Raw genomic sequence first — 19354 nt, 5'->3', positions numbered from 1 at the left:
AGACAGGTTAGGTTCCAGGTTACCACCATAAAGCAAAAAATCGTCAAAAAATAACTTTTTTCACTTTTAAATGCATATAAATGCCTGATAACATATTTACACTATCTTGTATTAAGTTAGCCATAGAAGCAGGCATAAAAAACAATAAAAAAGTAAAATACACATACAGTATACTCATTACTTGAAAATATTTGAAGTCTTAATGTAGGGCAAGAGGTAGTAGTAGTTATTGTAGGAAGTCAAGTGTGACAGCCCGCCCAGCTACCACACCTCACAATTATGTTTATTTTACTATTCTTATGATGCTTCCTGCATAACTATCTTATTTTACTATGATTGTATGTATTTTCTTTATATGATATAGCGTATTTCTTATGTGATTTTGAAAAAAAAAAAAAATTTAAAGCGCCTCAGAGAGATTATTACTATTATTATTACAGTGATACCTCGCATATCCGACCTGCCATTATCTGAACCTCGCCAATATCCAAACAGGCCCTGGGAAAGGGCAAAATTCTACAATTATTACCGAAACATCCGAACAGCCGTTAAGATGTTTTCTGCCGTCTCAAAAACTGGAAAAGTGCTGAAAGAAAAGTGATGGCAAAGTGACAGAGCGTGGAACTCAATCAGTGCGCAATGAGGTGGTACCTACAACAACATGGTAGTGGTATGATGGTTCTTGGTGCCAAACTTAAAATGGCTGCAGAAATCTGGAGGTTGTTATTCAAGCCCAGAATGTCTGGTCCCACCACCAGACAACACAGGACTGGTTTTTTAAACCTACAAAGCCATCGCCATATGACAGTATAGATGGGCTTTTTTCCCCTCACGTATCTGGAAATTTCATGTTTCTGAACCGGTCTCGGCCCATATAGTTTGGATATGAGAGGCATCACTGTATTATGCTTATTGCCATCAACATACATACTTTGTTCATGGAGTTTAAAGATGGATTAATGAAAATGCCTACAATATCATTTTTATTATTATTATATTATTAATATTATGCTTATTGCTATCAACATACCTTGTTCACCGAGTTTAATCATTTCTAATTTGGCATTTAAAGAGGCTTATGACTCGTCTTTTTATCACAACTACCCTTAGATGCCATTCTAAACAAGAGAACACGAGAGATGCGGAGAATGTAAACAAACAAGAGTGAATGGGTGGTGGGTGGTCAGATGAATGCAGTCCATGTGCATTCATTTTGCATGAGTTTGTGAAGCTTTTTCCCACAAAACAAACACCTTACAATGTGTACAAGTTGTCCTCATGTTGATGCATTAAAATACATAACAGCAACACTCCCATTCTCATGCAACACACCACTTTAGAGTGAATGACGCCTAAGTGAAGGCATATGAAAGGAATATTTTTCTAAGTCTTCTTCCTCTCTCAACGCACTGGCCGTATCCCACCGAAGCAGGGTGGCCCAAAAAGAAAACGAAAAGTTTCTCTATATAAATTTAGTATACATGAGAAGGGGTTACTAGCCCCTTGCTCCTGGCATTTTAGTTGCCTCTTATGACACGTATGGCTTACAATATTCTCCTTTCATTAAAAACAATAAAAACTATATTTAACTTACCATATGTTTTATTTTGAAGTAATCTGAAGGAAAAAATAAATATTATGCTGAAGGTACACAAATAAATAGGCTTTAAAATAGCATACACAATTTAATTAAGGAACTAGTTATGTTGTACCTTACAACACGAAGATTATACATTTCTGAAACTTGTTTCAAAGGTTCACACTTTGCTAGAATACTGAAGAACTGGTACAAACAATCTTGAGCATATATCACCATCCTTCACTCTTACCTTAATCTATTACATGTCTATCATGTAAAGAACTACATAACATTAAATTCAAGGAAAATGCTGACCATTCCTTTCACATATTACTTAAAGCACGGTGCTTAATATGTAATTTCTTCAGAATACATATTTTAAGCAAATTATTTCTATTTTTTTTTTTTACAAGCCAGCCATCTCCCACCAATGATGGTGAAAGTGTTTCTTTTTTGGGCCACCGCACCTTGGTGGGATCCAACCGGTTCATTCAAAAAATGTAAATATATACACAAGGTCTTTGATTTAAAACATGACAAATTTACAATAAAACAGGACCAAATTGCACTTCATACACTATATCAGTCAATTTCATATATACAGTAATATACATTTATGTATACAGTATGCAAAATACTCAGTAGAGCAGACCCCTATGCAATGGGATTCAGAAAAAAAGACAAAAAATTTGGCAAGACAATAGCTCAGGAGGAGGAGGTACTGTCATTGATACAGCAGACTATGTCTGTTCTGTCAATGCATTTATTCACATGGCATAGGACTTTTGTCCAACAAGGGCCATAGCAGCCCCTTCTGTTTTCATTGTTCTTAGGCAAACCAGGCCAATGACTCAGCCTGCTCCAGCTTGTTAGTGTCTGTACGTACTCACACATACAATCATTTAATGTTCAAATTTCCCTGGATTTATGTTTTTTTGTTAATCTATTAACATTTGAGCTGTAGCTTATACAGCTCCTCTGACTCAAAATAAAAGTTATTCTGGCATTAAGTTTGTCTATTCACCACAAGAAGAAAAATTACTATGCTCTACTGTACTCTACTTTTAACCCTTAGGTAATTTACTGTGCTGTACTGTAATACAGTTTATTTTTAAGTGTCTGATAGAGTCATCCATGCAGTGGACTAGGTCTGCTGCATGAGGAATCTGCTTATGAGCAGATCTAGTCTTCTACACAGGGTACTTTACTGTAACAGATTTACATTGTAGTAGACACCCCTGTCTCCATCTATTACTCATTACACCAACGTTTCACTGTGCTTCCAATAATATACTGTACAAAAATATATCAAAAAGTCATCTTTGATGTTTGACACTGGTAATGTCTCATGTAATTTTTAGACATTTTAAATCCAGACAAAGAATGTGTGATTACAAAATGCGCATAACTTCTAAGTTCAATTTAGTGACCTGTGAATCACAGATTTTCAGAATATTGTAATGGCTTTACAACCAACATAAAATTGGTAACTAACATGATTGCTGGAGAAATTAATACACAGTTCTGTAGATCAATGTAGGACCTGAATTCAACACACTTTTTTAATACTTTGTTTATATTAATCAATTTATGTCTTGTTTCCAAATTTTTTTTTATCAATAAACTAATTGATATTCCTGTAGGTAGTAGGCTGGTAGACAGCAACCACCCAGGGAGGTACTACCGTTCTGCCAAGTGAGTGTAAAATGAAAGCCTGTAATTGTTTTACATGGTAGGATTGCTGGTGTCCTTTATTCTGTCTCATGAACATGCAAGATTTCAGGTATGTCTTGCTACTTCTACTTACACTTAGGTCACACTACACATACATGTACAAGCATATATATACACACCCCTCTGGGTTTTCTTCTATTTTCTTTCTAGTTCTTATTCTTGTTTATTTCCTCTTATCTCCATGGGGAAGTGGAGCAGAATTTTTCCTCCATAAGCCATGCGTGTCGTAAGAGGCAGCTAAAATGCCAGGAGCAAGGGGCTAGTAACCCCTTCTCCTGTATATATTACTAAATTTAAAAGGAGAAACTTTCATTTTTCCTTTTGGGCCACCCTGCCTCAGTGGGATACGGCTGGTGTGTTGAAAGAAAGAAACATGCAAGATTTCAGGTACGTCTTGCTACTGCTTCTTACACTTAGGTCACACTACACATGCATGTACAAGCATATATATACACACCCCTCTGGGTTTTCCTTTATTTTCTTACTAGTTCTTGTTCTTGTTTATATCCTCTTATCTCCACGGGGAAAGTGGAACAGAATTCTTCCTCCATAAGCCATGCGTGTCGTAAGAGGCGACCAAAATGCCGGGAGCATGTGGCTAGTAACCCCTTCTGTATACATTACTAGTTAAAAAGAGAAACTTTTGTTTTTCTTTTCGGGCCACCCTGCCTTGGTGGGATATGGCCAGTTTGTTGAAAGAAAGAAAGAATTGATTTTCCTCTCATTTTTTCATTACTCATTTAGTTCCTAAATATGATAACTTCTTTTTTATATGGAATAAGCTTGCTTTGCTAACTTAACTATATTTCTAAGTGTTTGAGACTACAAATTTACAAAAGAATAAAATATATCAAAGTTTTGCTTTGTATAACAAGGGGCTTTTCAAAATGTATGAAAAAAATGTCACCTAACTTTGCAACAATTATACATTTTCAAAACTAATTTACAAGTTTAAGAAAATTAAATGCACTTTCATTTCTACTGCTTACTATTCAATACATCAACCACAACAATTTTACCTATTCAAGACAAAGGTTTTAGTTTAAATCCTGAACAGACTAAGTGGCACTGGAGCAGGGGTGTCCTTCAACAAATAATGAGCCAAGAATCAGTACTAATGAATTAGTTTACCTATGATTCACACTCAGTACTAACAAATAAGATGATTTAACATACGAACATGAGTTATGCCTCAGTTCAATGCTAATTCTATACCAAAGCAGATCACCCTCATTACAACATATCCTTGCACAGTCCTCAAGACTGTCAATCTTCTCATGTTATTTCAAGTATGAACCTCTACTTTCAGGCAGAATTTTTTTTGTTTTTAACAAAGTGAAACAAGCTGTTCAACTCTGCAACGTTAATGTCACAGGAGACAAACTATGCTCAAGTGTAAGCTTACACTCTAATGAGAGCCATTCTTCAATAGTATCAGTTTATAGATGGGGAAGCACTAAACAAGTAGGGGTCATACAGTATCTGGGAAGTGTGAAGTAATTGTGTTTAATCAAAGGGTCAGGAGGGTAGTTCCAATTAATTAGAACGAGCTCTTTACTAGCATCTAGGTACTCACATAAGACATTGTTCAATAAATGCTCCTTTTCAACAAGTCATTATTTTACCTTAATGAAGATAAAAATGGCAGGATAAATGTACTGACACACTGACACACACACACACACACACACACACACACACACACACACACACACACACACACACACACACACACACACACACACACACACACACACACACACACATATCTCCACAAAAAACTACATCTCTCTTTTAAAATATAAAAGGTTTGATTCATTTTAAATGTAAAACCAGTTTCATTATTTTTACAAAATTCTTTCCCAACTCTTGGAGATAAAGCCAACTTACTGATCAGGCTTAATATGTAGAAGTAATTTTTTTTATTTTATTTGAATATAAATTCAGGTTAATCTAGTAACACAACTTATTAGAAAATTACTCATCACATCTTTAGTACAAAGCCGGGTCCACACGAACTGGCTCCACCTAAAAAGAATCCTCGGGCAGCCAACTCATCATCCACATCAGCCTGAAAGAGAATAAATTGATGTATATTGTGTAATTCTATTTTTTTACACACTTCGATTTACAGCTCATTTCAAAGCCCAGCCCTGTCTAAGGTATACTACAATCCCCCAGAATGTGACCTTCAGCAGTTAGCATCCAGATACTTATATACTACTAAGCAAACAGGGGCAGCAGGTGAAAGGAGACTTGTCTATAGGTCTCACCCAGTCTGGGAATGAGAACCAGATCCTTTCAGGTCAGAACCAAGCACTATCTTCAATTTTAAATCATTCGTAGTAAAACCATTACAAATGGAAAAGTTCAAGTTCACAGTACTCTTAACCCTTAAACGGTCCAAAGAGATCGACGTTCAAATTCGTAGTGCTACAAAAGTAGATCTACTTTTTTTTACATTTTTTCAAATATAACAAAACAAAAAAAATGTACATAAAAGTTTTTTTACACGTTTTCAAATTTTTTTTTATTATTTTTATTATCACACTGGCCGATTCCCACCAAGGCAGGGTGGCCCGAAAAAGAAAAACTTTCACCATCATTCACTCCATCACTGTCTTGCCAGAAGGGTGCTTTACACTACAGTTTTTAAACTGCAACATTAACACCCCTCCTTCAGAGTGCAGGCACTGTACTTCCCATCTCCAGGACTCAAGTCCGGCCTGCCGGTTTCCCTGAACCCCTTCATAAATGTTACTTTGCTCACACTCCAACAGCACATCAAGTATTAAAAACCATTTGTCTCCATTCACTCCTATCAAACACGCTCATGCATGCCTGCTGGAAGTCCAAGCCCCTCGCACACAAAACCTCCTTTACCCCCTCCCTCCAACCTTTCCTAGGTCGACCCCTACCCCGCCTTCCTTCCACTACAGACTGATACACTCTTGAAGTCATTCTGTTTCGCTCCATTCTCTCTACATGTCCGAACCACCTCAACAACCCTTCCTCAGCCCTCTGGACAACAGTTTTGGTAATCCCGCACCTCCTCCTAACTTCCAAACTACGAATTCTCTGCATTATATTCACACCACACATTGCCCTCAGACATGACATCTCCACTGCTTCCAGCCTTCTCCTCGCTGCAACATTCATCACCCATGCTTCACACCCATATAAGAGCGTTGGTAAAACTATACTCTCATACATTCCCCTCTTTGCCTCCAAGGACAAAGTTCTTTGTCTCCACAGACTCCTAAGTGCACCACTCACTCTTTTTCCCTCTTCAATTCTATGATTCACCTCATCTTTCATAGACCCATCCGCTGACACGTCCACTCCCAAATATCTGAATACATTCACCTCCTCCATACTCTCTCCCTCCAATCTGATATCCAATCTTTCATCACCTAATCTTTTTGTTTTCAAATTTAAAACAAAAAAGAAGATCTACATTTTTTTACATACTTTCAGATGTTGAAAAAACGTATATATAAATTTGGACCATTTAAGGGTTAAAACTGACTTCACATCAGAGAAGTTAACATATGCTACTACCACTGGAAATTCTTTACATAATTATACGATACAGCACATTAAATATTGTAGATAACACTGCGAGCACAGTTATGTTCCTATAGCTGCAAAGAAAGGCAATCACAAATGAGTAATACAGTGGAACCCCAAGTTTCAGCCATAATTCATTCCAGAAGGCAGTGCAAGTGCTGTTACTGAACGGATTTGTTTCCATAAGGAATAATGTAAATTAGATTAGTCCATTTCAGACCCCCCAAAATACACTTACAAAAGCACTTACAATAATACACTTACATAATTATTCGAGTTGGGAGATGGCCAAAACTCAGGGTACCACTGTAATTATTATTATTATACTCATGTGGGAGTGCTAAACCTGGAAGAGTTATACAACACTTAGGTGAATGGGAGACATTCAGGTTTGACCCAAGGGAAGGACATGTTCCATTCCTTGGATCAAGAGCCCTCCACTAACATGAATGAGAAGCACAAATGAATGGGTAATAGTAAATGTTTCCTTCTCTGAGTCACCCTACCTTGGTGGGACACAGGCAATGTTAAAACAAAATTATCAAAGCTCATGTACATTATTTGGCTTAATACAAAAAGTAAATTTAATTACCAGATCTTTGAAGTTCTTGCCACCAGATGGGGGCTTGGGACTGAGGCCAATTTTCTTTGAACGACCATGAGGATTTTCAGACTTAGCTGGCCATGTAGGGAACATAGCTGGATCCACAGGTGCTGGCGCTTCTTTGTGAAAATAATCATGATGTACTGCTTCTTGGCATGTGATGCGTTTTGGAGGATTGTAAGTTAAAAACCTGAAAAGCAAAATAAATAACTAAACTACAGTAACAAGAACTAGCAGCAGTAAATTTCAAACAAACAAATAATGTATTGGACCAAATATTTATTTTTTATTTTATTTCATTAACCCTTAAACTGTCCAAACGTAGATCTACGTTCATTCGCGTAGAGCTTCGAAAGTAGATCTACGTTTTTTTTACATTTGAAAGCATGTAAAATAAAACATAGATCTACGTTCACTCGCGTAGAGCTTCGAAAGTAGATCTACGTTTTTTTTTACATTTCAAAGCATGTAAAATAAAACATAGATCTACGTTTGGAGCGCTACGCGAGTGAAGATAGATCTACGTTTGGACAGCTTATGGGTTAACACATTGGCCATTTCTAACCCAGACAGGGTGGCCCAAAAAAGAAAACCTTTCACCATCATAAGTTAGGTGCAGGTTATTTGTATTCCTTCTCGTGATCATATGCATGTGAAATCACTGACAATTCTGTTTATTACTACTGCAAGTGTGACATCTGCTAATATCAATCACAGCCGTCTCTGGCAGCCTACACCATGTGTTACGTACTCATATTTTCACCTACCCAGAGCTACATATTTTGAAACATCTATTCATTTTTTCATTATGCAATAATCAGTCTTTCATTATTCAGTAGGGCAGCTTACAGGAAGTCTCCACCATACTCACTGGTCCTTACATGCACATCTGTGCTGGATTACTTGACCACACTATCATTCATAATCATTTTATAAAGATCTATCATTATCCAGCAAATGCCATCCCGATAACTAACAGTCTACACAATCTCCTACATGCCAATATATAACACCATAATAAAATTAAGTACCATGCACAGTAGTCCTCCATAATCATCACTCATCCATATATTCACTCATTCTGTCCATGGATTCATATCTTGTTTTCTTTAATATAATTAATACCTGTTAAGAAGGCTAAATCCTTGATCAGACAGCCTTGTCTTGAACCTCTCACGTAGATGGTTGTATGGGTAATCAGCAAATTGTGTCTTTTTTACAAGGGGTAACTGGTTGTACCCAGGCCAGATCTTTTCACCAGGTGTTCCAAGATCCTGAAGTAAAGAAATACAATATATTTTTTTTTTCAACATGACAGCGGCTGTCTCCCACCAAGGCAGGGTGACCTAAAAAAGAAAGAAACACTTCCACCCTCATTCAAAAATACAATCCAACAGAATCAAGGAGCTCTCACTTGAACCAAACAGAAAAAACGGTTGGTAGAGTTGAGGCATCTGTGAAAAGAAAGAAGCTTATCAACAAAAGAATAGGGAATGCATCATAGTAGAGAAATACCAACACTTTTTTATGGGTGTGAGGCAGAAACTTCAAACATTGCAGCAAGGAAGAGTAGGCAGCTAGAGGCAGTGTGTGGCATTAATATTATACAGAGAATTCAAAGCATAGAAATTAGAAGATGGTGTGGTGCTACAAAAAGTATAATTCAGAGGGTGGAGGAGGGGTAATTGAAATGGCTTGAGCATTTAAAGAATGTAGCAGAATCGGACGACCAAGAGGTGTAGAAATCTGAGGTGGAAGGAAGGGAAGTACAAGTTGTTCCAGGAAAGATTGGAGAGAAGAGATAATGGAGCTTTTGAGTTGTAGGGGGTTTATGTATCTAGCAGGTTAGTGTGAGCATGTTAGATCAGAGAAGAAAAAAATAGTTTTTAATGACTTGATATGATTTTGGAGTGGGAGCAGTGTAACATTTATGAATTCTGAGAAACTGGTTATCTGGACTTAAGTCCTGGAGGTGGTCAGTACAGTCCCTTTCACACACTGAAGGAAGGGTTGGCACATTACAGTTCTGAGCATTATTATAACTGTAATATCTTCTCACTTCTGGCAAGGCAGCTACTGAATAAATGATGTTGAATGTTTCAGTTTTTGTAGATCATCCTATCTAGGTAGGATGATTTCTTTTTTTTATCAAAACACTCCTACTTCCTTATTAACTAAATGGGTTGAAAAAGAAGTCTTAAGATTTTTAAATGTTAAAACGATATTTATCTTTAGATACTATTGAGAGAGACTGTAATAACTAGATTTCCATACTGACTGAAATTTTATTACTCATGCACACTGCAGATTACCTACTAGTAAGACCTCTATATCATGACATTGCTTTTCATGCAGAATTTTTCTCCAGGGTATCATGCAATTCACTCAAAAGTAAATCTCACCTTAAATATCTTATTAAGCTGATCAATTTCCGACTTTCCTGGAAACATGGGCTCCATTCCCAGCAGCTCACCAAAGATGCATCCAACAGACCAAACATCGATGTGTGTTGAGTACTGTTTAGCCCCAAGGAGCAGCTCAGGGGCACGGTACCAAAGGGTCACTACAATAGGAGTGTAATGCTTGAGGGGTGAACCATACTCTCTGGCCAAGCCGAAGTCTCCCACCTGCCAAAGAAAGAAAAAAGGTATGGTGTGTGAAAAATAAGTTAGCAGTCAGAATACTGTACATACAGTACAGAAGTTCCCCTGTATCCATGGGTGATACAGCCCAAGGCCTGCTACGGATGCCCAAAACTGCATTTTTCATTTACATACATACCTGTGATAAAGTTTAATTGATAAATTACACACAATATGACATTATCAACATTAAATAATAAAATATGCTGTACATTATTATATTCTCTCTCTCACTCACTCAATATCAAAGCTGGAATAAATACAGAGATCATTTATGGCCCACACAGAGCCAGTAAAGCATTTAAATTACTGGGACTGCCTTAAATTATTAAATATGTACTCACTAGAGCAGAGGAGAGAGAGATACATGATAATATATACAGGTCAACCATCACTAATCCAGCAATCAGTTATCCGGTTCCATCAGTAATCCGGCACTAATTTCGGCAAACATAATTTCAAATTTCATCATTATACTGACTCAGAAATTGTGCAGATGGTTGTAAATCCACAACAGTAAACCAGTGGAGGAGAAAGTAGTGATGAAAATGAGGAAGATGTAGCAGAAAGTTTCGCTATTGATAGATTAATTGTATTCTAACTTAACCACTCTGTAATCCGGCAGACTACAGGTCCCAATGACACTGGATTAGTGATGGCCAACCTGTACCTGGAAAGTACTCGAGGGTCTGGTCCCAAATCTGCACACTGCCTTGACAACATACTGGAGCGAGAGATGTGGGAGAAAGTGCAAAGTAAATCCAGTATAAAGCAGAGGTGTGGTGAGCATAACAAGGAGGAAACACTGTATCAACATCCATTGCCCCAGATTATTCAACAACTTACCAGAAATACTGCTGGAACAAGTGTAGAAGTCTTCAAGAGGAAACTGGATAAGTATTTTCACCAGGTGCCAGATCAACCAGGCTGTGATGGATATGTGGGGCTGTGGGACACCAGCAGGAACAGCCTGGTTGACCAGCTAGTACCAGACAAGCTTGGCCCATGGCCAAGCTTTGGGAATAGAAAGATTCTTAAAACTCATCAAAGGTATATGAAGGCATCAAAGGGGTGGTTGTTAAAGAATACCCACATAGGACATTTTCCTAGTGATTCACTAATTTTTACCAAAAGTGAAGCAAGTTCAAGTCTTGTCAAGCAGACTACATGGAAGGAACTTTCATCTGCCCATAGTATGTAGTCTGAAAAAATGCAGTGAAAAAAATCTTATAATTTCCATAATTCTAATGTCATTTTTCTTATATGTTTAACTCCCACTTTGTCCTCTCTCCCAGAGTAAAGGCAGGAGAAGAAAAGATTACTACTATTATATTCTTGAAAAGTGTTACCCTGTGTGGGTCATTCAACACTGGACACCAAGGCTGAGAGAGAGAGTAGACAATATATATATGTATATCTTTCTTTCAACACACCGGCCGTATCCCACCGAAGCAGGGTGGCCCAAAAGGAAAAACGAAAGCTTCTCCTTTTACATTTAGTAATATATACAGGAGAAGGGGTTACTAGCCCCTTGCTTCCGGCATTTTAGTCGCCTCCCACGACACGCATGGCTTACAGAGGAAGAATTCTGTTCCACTTCCCCATGGAGATAAGAGGAAGTAAACAAGAACAAGAACTAGAAAGAAAATAGAAGAAAACCCAGAGGGGTATGTATGTATATATATATGCTTCTACATGTATGTGTAGTGTGACCTAAGTGTAAGTAGAAGTAGCAAGATGTACCTGAAATCTTGCATGTTTATGAGACAAAAAAGATACCAGCAATCCTACAATCATGTAAAATAATTACAGGTTTCCGTTTTACACTCACTTGGAAGGACGGTAGTACCTCCCTGGGCAGTTGCTGTCTACCAACCTACTACCTAAATATACGTATATATATATTTTAATTCTAGGTAGTAGGTTGTTAAACAGCAACCGCCCAGGGAGGTACTACCGTCCTGCCAAGTGAGTGTAAAACGAAAGCCTGTAATTGTTTTACATGATGGTAGGATTGCTGGTGTCTTTTGTCTGTCTCATAAACATGCATGATTTCAGGTACGTCTTGCTACTTCTACTTACACTTAGGTCACACTACACATACATGTACAAGCATATATGTATGCACCCTTCTGGGTTTTCTTCTATTTTCTTTCTAGTTCTTGTTTATTTCCTCTTATCTCCATGGGGAAGTGGAACAGAATTCTTCCTCCGTAAGCCATGCGTGTTGTAAGAGGCGACTAAAATGCTGGGAGCAAGGGGCTAGTAACCCCTTCTCCTGTACAAATTACTAAATTTAAAAAGAGAAACTTTCATTTTTCTTTTTAGCCACCCTGCCTTGGTGGGATACCGCCGGTTTGTTGAAAGAAGAAGAAGAATTAAAATATATTTAAAAACCAAGTGATAAATGTTTTTGTGTCATACAGCAGAAAGTAGGGAAAAGAGGACACAGTTGATGTAGCAATTCAGTGACATTTAATAAACCACAAATAGAGTCTTCACCAAAAGTGGGATCTTCATAGAGGAGACTAAACAAAGCAAATATGTCAGGATACTGACATTGCAAAATAGAGCAGTTATGTGGATTCTGATGTTAATATAAAAATGTATCCATGACCTTTACCTTTAAAATTCCTCTATGAGAGAGGAGCAAATTAGAAGTTTTCAGATCTCTGTGAAGTATCCAGTTGTCATGGAGGTGATGTACAGCTCTCAGTAGTTGTCTCATTAGAGTCTTCACTTCACCGATGGTAAACATCTGCTTCTTTTGTCGCATAGTCTCCATGAGGCTCTTGAGATCATGCTCTACATAATCCATAACTATATAGATTTTGTCCATGTTACTTCCAACTACAATTTCTCGGACAGTTACTATATTTTCGTGTTGTCCCTGATAAAGGAAGAAAACGTTGATATATTTAATTATTCTCTACATAACATTTCAAAAAATTCATGATGCAAATCTGATATAAACTCTATCAATAAAGCTTTATACTGTGTTTGTCTTTCTTTCTACTGTGTTTATCTTTCTTTCAACACACCAGCCTTATTCCACCGAGGTGGGATGGCCCAAAAGGAAAAACGAAAGTTTCTCCTTTCAAATTTAGTAATATATACAGGAGAAGGGGTTACTAGCCCCTTGCTCCCGGCATTTTAGTCGCCTCTTACAACACGCATTGCTTACGGAGGAAGAATTCTGTTCCACTTTCCCATGGAGATAAGAGGAAATGAACAAGAACAAGAACTAGAAAGAAAATAGCAGAAAACCCAGAGGGGTGTGTGTATATATATGCTTGTACATGTATGTGTAGTGTGACCTAAGTGTAAGTAGAAGTAGCAAGACATACCTGAAATTTTGCATGTTTATGAGACAGAAAAAACACCAGCAATCCTACCATCATGTAAAACAATTACAGGCTTTCATTTTACATTCACTTGGCAAGATGGTAGTACCTCCCTGGTCAGTTGTTGTCTACCAACCTACTACCTAGGTCTAATCTTCATTTTTTTTATTTATTTTTTTTTTTTTTCAACAAGTCGGCCGTCTCCCACCGAGGTAGGGTGACCCAAAAAAGAAAGAAAATCCCCAAAAAGAAAATACTTTCATCATCATTCAACACTTTCACCACACTCGCACATTATCACTGTTTTTGCAGAGGTGCTCAGAATACAACAGTCTAGAAGCATACACATATAAAGATACACAACATACCCCTCCAAACTGCCAATATCCCAAACCCCTCCTTTAAAGTGCAGGCATTGTACTTCCCATTTCCAGGACTCAAGTCCGACTATATGAAAATAACCGGTTTCCCTGAATCCCTTCACTAAATATTACCCTGCTCACACTCCAACAGATCGTCAGGTCCCAAGTACCATTCGTCTCCATTCACTCCTATCTAACACGCTCACGCACGCTTGCTGGAAGTCCAAGCCCCTTACCCACAAAACCTCCTTTACCCCCTCTCTCCAACCCTTTCGAGGATGACCCCTACCCCGCCTTACAAAGAATAAAAAAGACAATTTCAAATTTTAGGATGATTAACATTCAACATGAAGAACAAAAAGGCACAATACCATGACTGGAACAATACACAAATAACCCACACATCGGGTCAGTCTGACTTGGAACAATTGCAAAGTCATTTACAAAGTGTGACTTTGTAAATGGTCCAAGTCGGACCGAAACCTTGTCGTAAGCACCTCTCTCTTGTATGTGGGTTATTTGTGTATTCTTCAACATGATATTCTTTTCAGTTACAGATTTTATCAAAGATTAAAAGAATGATTGATTAGCATTAATTAAAGTTCAACTTAAGACACATGGAGTAGACAAAACATTACATGTCCAGCCAGTGTCGGGAACAACCTTCAGCAGTGTGTTGACTTCTCTCAATGAGGTGATGGGGAAGCCTTCCTTCTCCTTCTCCATCTTGAGTCTCTTCAAGGCAACTATTGTATTAGTTGCCTTCTCCCTTGCTCTATACACCACACCATAAGTTCCCTCCTCAATTCTGGAAATAAAATAAATGGTAAAATCTGATAAATCCCATTATTATTATTATTATTATATTCTTGGGACAGCACTAAACTTGTAGGGGTATACAGTTTCTGGGGAATGGGAGGCAATGAAGTTGGATACAAGGAAGGGTAGGATAGCTCCAACTACTTAGATCATGAGCCCCTCATTGACTTCATGGCACCCACCCCTTGATGACCAAGAATCTTCATAAATTCTCTGTAGTTTGTCTTGTAGCTACATTCCTCTACAATATATATTCCACGACTAATGTTATCAAAGCTTCTTTACCTGATGGAAGAAATTTACATAATGCATCTCACAATGTTACACACATTTAATTTTTACAAGGTGGACTGGTAAGCCAGTTGAAGAACTTAGTTTTCAGTTTGTCTAATGACTAAATTCTCCACCGAATATGACCCATGCCAAGAGAAATTTTCTTATTTCATTTTAAAACAAAATATCACTACCAGACTAATTCATGGATAATGCAACACAAAAATGATTAATTTACACCTGGCTTACTTCACTCCTTTATAATTCTGTTTAAAACTATCTAAAACCAGAAGAGCTCAAAGACACATTACTACATTTGCGGGGACGTTAAACCCATAGGGGTTATACTGCACCTGAAAAGTAAACAAGTTCAACCAAAAAAAGAAAGGTCAGTCCAATTCCTTGGAACAGGAACTCTCATTGGCATCACCTGAGGGGTCAAAGGTGATACATCCTATGAAAACTTTCATAAATTAGTATACTGCAAAATTAACAAACCTATTGAGACACTCGAACTCATCAACTGAGCGGCAACCCATGATGGCAGGATAGTAGGCAGGTAAATCTTCCTTGAGTTCAACTGGAGATTCAGGCGATGAGTCTGGCAAGTAATTGGCCTCCTCACGGTCTGATCGTCGGTCCTCCACTCTAAAATGATAAAGGTAACAAAATTTGTTGGCTAGACTACAATAAATAAGTCACAAGTAAACAAAATACACAATTCACTGCAATGACTTGTAAGTTCCTTGTTACAAAACAAATCCTTAATATTCAATGAATCAAAAAATGTATTTCTCAAAAGGTGACGTTACCATGCCATGTTCTAGGTCATTTACCTACTGATCTATTCATCGATCAGTTTAACTGGCAAAATCATTTAATCAATAAAAAGCCATATTTAACCCTGAAATTAAAAGTGCTGACAGTGTCATTATTTAATAAAAAATAATATGCTTTTCTTCTGAAATGGTGAGAATAGTTTTCTGAAGGTAACAACACATGTAAAATTTGAGGGAAACTGTACAAAACTGCACAGGCACAATGTTGGCAGTCTGGATACAATTTACACATCAGCAATTCTGCCTATTTTAAGGCCTATTTTGGGCATTTCACTGGTATGCCTTTTTGCTCTATCAACTGAGCAAAGGGAATTTTCTTATTCAACTAGAAGAAAGAAGGAACACTGCAGCAGGCCCACTGGCCCATGCGAGGTAGATCCAATTCTCCCACTGGCTTAAGCCAATGCCTTGACTCAGTCAGGTCAGGTCACATTCACTTAAGGAAGGAGCATGGCATCTAACCTAGTAGCACAAGCTAGTCAGGTCCAACTCACACCCACCCGCACCCACTCATGTATTTATCCAACCTATTTTTAAAACTACACAACGTCTTAGCTTCTATGACGGTACTTGGGAGTTTGTTCCACTCATCCACAACTCTATTACCAAACCAGTGCTTTCCTATATCCTTCCTGAATCTGAATTTTTCCAATTTAAAACCATTGCAGCAAGTCCTGTGTATGCTAGATATTTTTAGCACGCTATTTACACCCTTTATTATTTCCTGTTTTCCATTTATACACCTCAATCATATCCCCCCTAATTCTACACCTTTCTAGAGAATGCAGATTCAGGGCCCTCTGTCTATCCTCACAGAGAAGATTTCTGATACATGGGATCAACTTTGTCATCCTCCTTTGTACATTTTCCAGTGTATTTATATCCATTCTGTAATACAGTGACCAAAACTGCACAGCATAATCTAAATAAGGCCGAACCAAAGGTATATAGAGTTGAAGAGCAGCCTGAGAACTTTCCTATAAATTACTAATTTTACACAAAATTCAACAAATTCCAATTTAAAAACAGTCCTAAATAAACACTATAAGCATTCCAGCCACTAAAGCAACCTTTCCTTTATTCACCAATTATGTCCCTGGGCATTTCTTATAAGACTTGCCTTTCATTTTGAATCCATCATCACACAAAAAACTGAAATTTTACCCTGTTTTCAGCTAATAAAATAAAGCAAGACTGATCAGTCATGGTTTAGGCCATCCAAATAATTGAAGCAGACAGTAAAAATTCATAAAAGACACTGGGGGAGGACTACTGCTCCCCGTGAAAATTGCCAAAAACACATATTTCCACTACTTTGAGGCTTATTTCAAGCCAGTTCCATTTTGAAACCATAATTATTTCAATTCCTCTAGTATGCATTCTGATCTACCAAATGACACTAAGAAAACAGCCCAAAAAATCATTAAAACCACCCTAGAAAACCCCTCAAAGTTGCTATTTTAACTCAAGTACAGGGGTCAGAGGTTCACTCTTCCCATCATGCACTGCATGGACCAGGATATTTTTTTATACTGTGCACAACCACCAGACAGACCCACTCTCTCATATCTAGGCCAAAACTTACCAATCACAACAAAATTTTTGAAGGCACTATGATTAAGACATAGATCTGCATGAGCTACACTGGTATCAGTGACATACATGTAGATCTACATGAAACAGTAAAAGGGTTAATGAAGGTGTGGCAAACTGCACAAAATCACACAAATCTCCCACAACTTGATATACTGTACAACAGTACTGTATAAATTAGTGCTGCACTTCATAAACTTGGTATATACTGTACAAATATTCACAATAAACAAATAGAGTAGAGTATTAGCAAAGTTACCCCCCACATCAACTTACTCTTAGTCAGAACGGTAGAGATGGAAAATTAGATAACACTAGAGTAACATTGATGGATATCAATATGACAACATTTATGGGTATTAAACCTGATCTTCTATACACATACTGCTCCTGCTGTCTATTATATGTAGTATATCCCACAGTAAGGCCAGAATAACCATACAGAAACACAGTGGACCCCCGCTTAACGATCACCTCCCAATGTGACCAATTATGTAAGTGTAGTTATGTAAGTGCGTTTGTACGTGTATGTTTGGGGGTCTGAAATGGACTAATCTACTTCACAATATTCCTTATGGGCACAAATTCAGTCAGTACTGGCACCTGAACATACTTCTGGAGTGAAAAAATATCGTTAACCGGGGGTCCACTGTATTTGAGTAAGCACCAGTAACTACCAGGCTGGCTGAATGGTACCATAATGCTGATGTTATAGACACAGAAATATCAAGCTGGAAGTAGATGGTACCTCAGAAAGGGTTGCACTGGTAATGCTTCTACCATGAAGTCCTTTCGTGGAAAACACCTTTAAACAAAGACTGCTCTTGACTTGGTATGCATTTCCATTTCTTTTTTTATTTATTATCACACTGGCCAATTCCCACCAAGGCAGGGTGGCCCAAAAAAGAAAAACTTTCACCATCATTCACTCCATCACTGTCTTGCCAGAAGGGTGCTTTACACTACAGTTTTTAAACTGCAACATTAACACCCCTCCTTCAGAGTGCAGGCACTGTACTTCCCATCTCCAGGACTCAAGTCTGGCCTGCCGGTTTCCCTGAACCCCTTCATAAATGTTACTTTGTTCACACTCCAACAGCATGTCAAGTATTAAAAACCATTTATCTCCATTCACTCCTATTAAACACGCTCACGCATGCCTGCTGGAAGTCCAAGCCCCTTGCACACAAAACCTCCTTTACCCCCTCCCTCCAACCTTTCCTAGGCCGACCCCTACCCCGCCTTCCTTCCACTACAGACTGATACACTCTTGAAGTCATTCTGTTTCGCTCCATTCTCTCTACATGTCCAAACCACCTCAACAACCCTTCCTCAGCCCTCTGGACAACAGTTTTGGTAATCCCGCACCTCCTCCTAACTTCCAAACTACGAATTCTCTGCATTATATTCACACCACACATTGCCCTCAGACATGACATCTCCACTGCCTCCAGCCTTCTCCTCGCTGCAACATTCATCACCCATGCTTCACACCCATATAAGAGCATTGGTAAAACTATACTCTCATACATTCCCCTCTTTGCCTCCAAGGACAAAATTCTTTGTCTCCACAGACTCCTAAGTGCACCACTCACCCTTTTCCCCTCATCAATTCTATGATTCACCTCATCTTTCATAGACCCATCCGCTGACACGTCCACTCCCAAATATCTGAATACATTCACCTCCTCCATACTCTCTCCCTCCAATCTGATATCCAATCTTTCATCACCTAATCTTTTTGTTATCCTCATAACCTTACTCTTTCCTGTATTCACTTTCAATTTTCTTCTTTTGCACACCCTACCAAATTCATTCACCAATCTCTGCAACTTCTCTTCAGAATCTCCCAAGAGCACAGTGTCATCAGCAAAGAGCAACTGTGACAACTCCCACTTTATGTGTGATTCTTTATCTTTTAACTCCACGCCTCTTGCCAAGACCCTCGCATTTACTTCTCTTACAACCCCATCTATAAATACATTAAACAACCAC

At 38.1% G+C, this 19354-nt stretch overlaps 1 protein-coding gene across 2 annotated transcripts in view; it reads right to left on the bottom strand.

Annotated features, from left to right (window-relative positions):
* Window positions 1-1672: 1672 nt before the first annotated feature.
* The window catches only part of LOC128699531 (cyclin dependent kinase 11B pitslre), a 51240-nt gene continuing 33558 nt past the window's right edge, over window positions 1673-19354 (bottom strand). For both annotated transcript variants that reach the window (XM_070098092.1, XM_070098093.1), the window contains 7 exons: window positions 15426-15575; window positions 14499-14643; window positions 12753-13019; window positions 9890-10114; window positions 8613-8761; window positions 7476-7677; window positions 1673-5384 (listed from right to left, as the gene is read on the bottom strand). In XM_070098092.1, coding sequence (XP_069954193.1) covers window positions 5298-5384; window positions 7476-7677; window positions 8613-8761; window positions 9890-10114; window positions 12753-13019; window positions 14499-14643; window positions 15426-15575 — 1225 coding nt within the window. In that variant the 3' untranslated portion in view covers window positions 1673-5297. The remainder of the gene's footprint in view (window positions 5385-7475; window positions 7678-8612; window positions 8762-9889; window positions 10115-12752; window positions 13020-14498; window positions 14644-15425; window positions 15576-19354) is intronic.

Source organism: Cherax quadricarinatus, chromosome 61 (assembly GCF_038502225.1).
Source record: "Cherax quadricarinatus isolate ZL_2023a chromosome 61, ASM3850222v1, whole genome shotgun sequence".
In the NCBI taxonomy this organism is placed as follows: domain Eukaryota; kingdom Metazoa; phylum Arthropoda; class Malacostraca; order Decapoda; family Parastacidae; genus Cherax; species Cherax quadricarinatus.
This window is presented reverse-complemented; position numbering and strand designations above follow the sequence as displayed.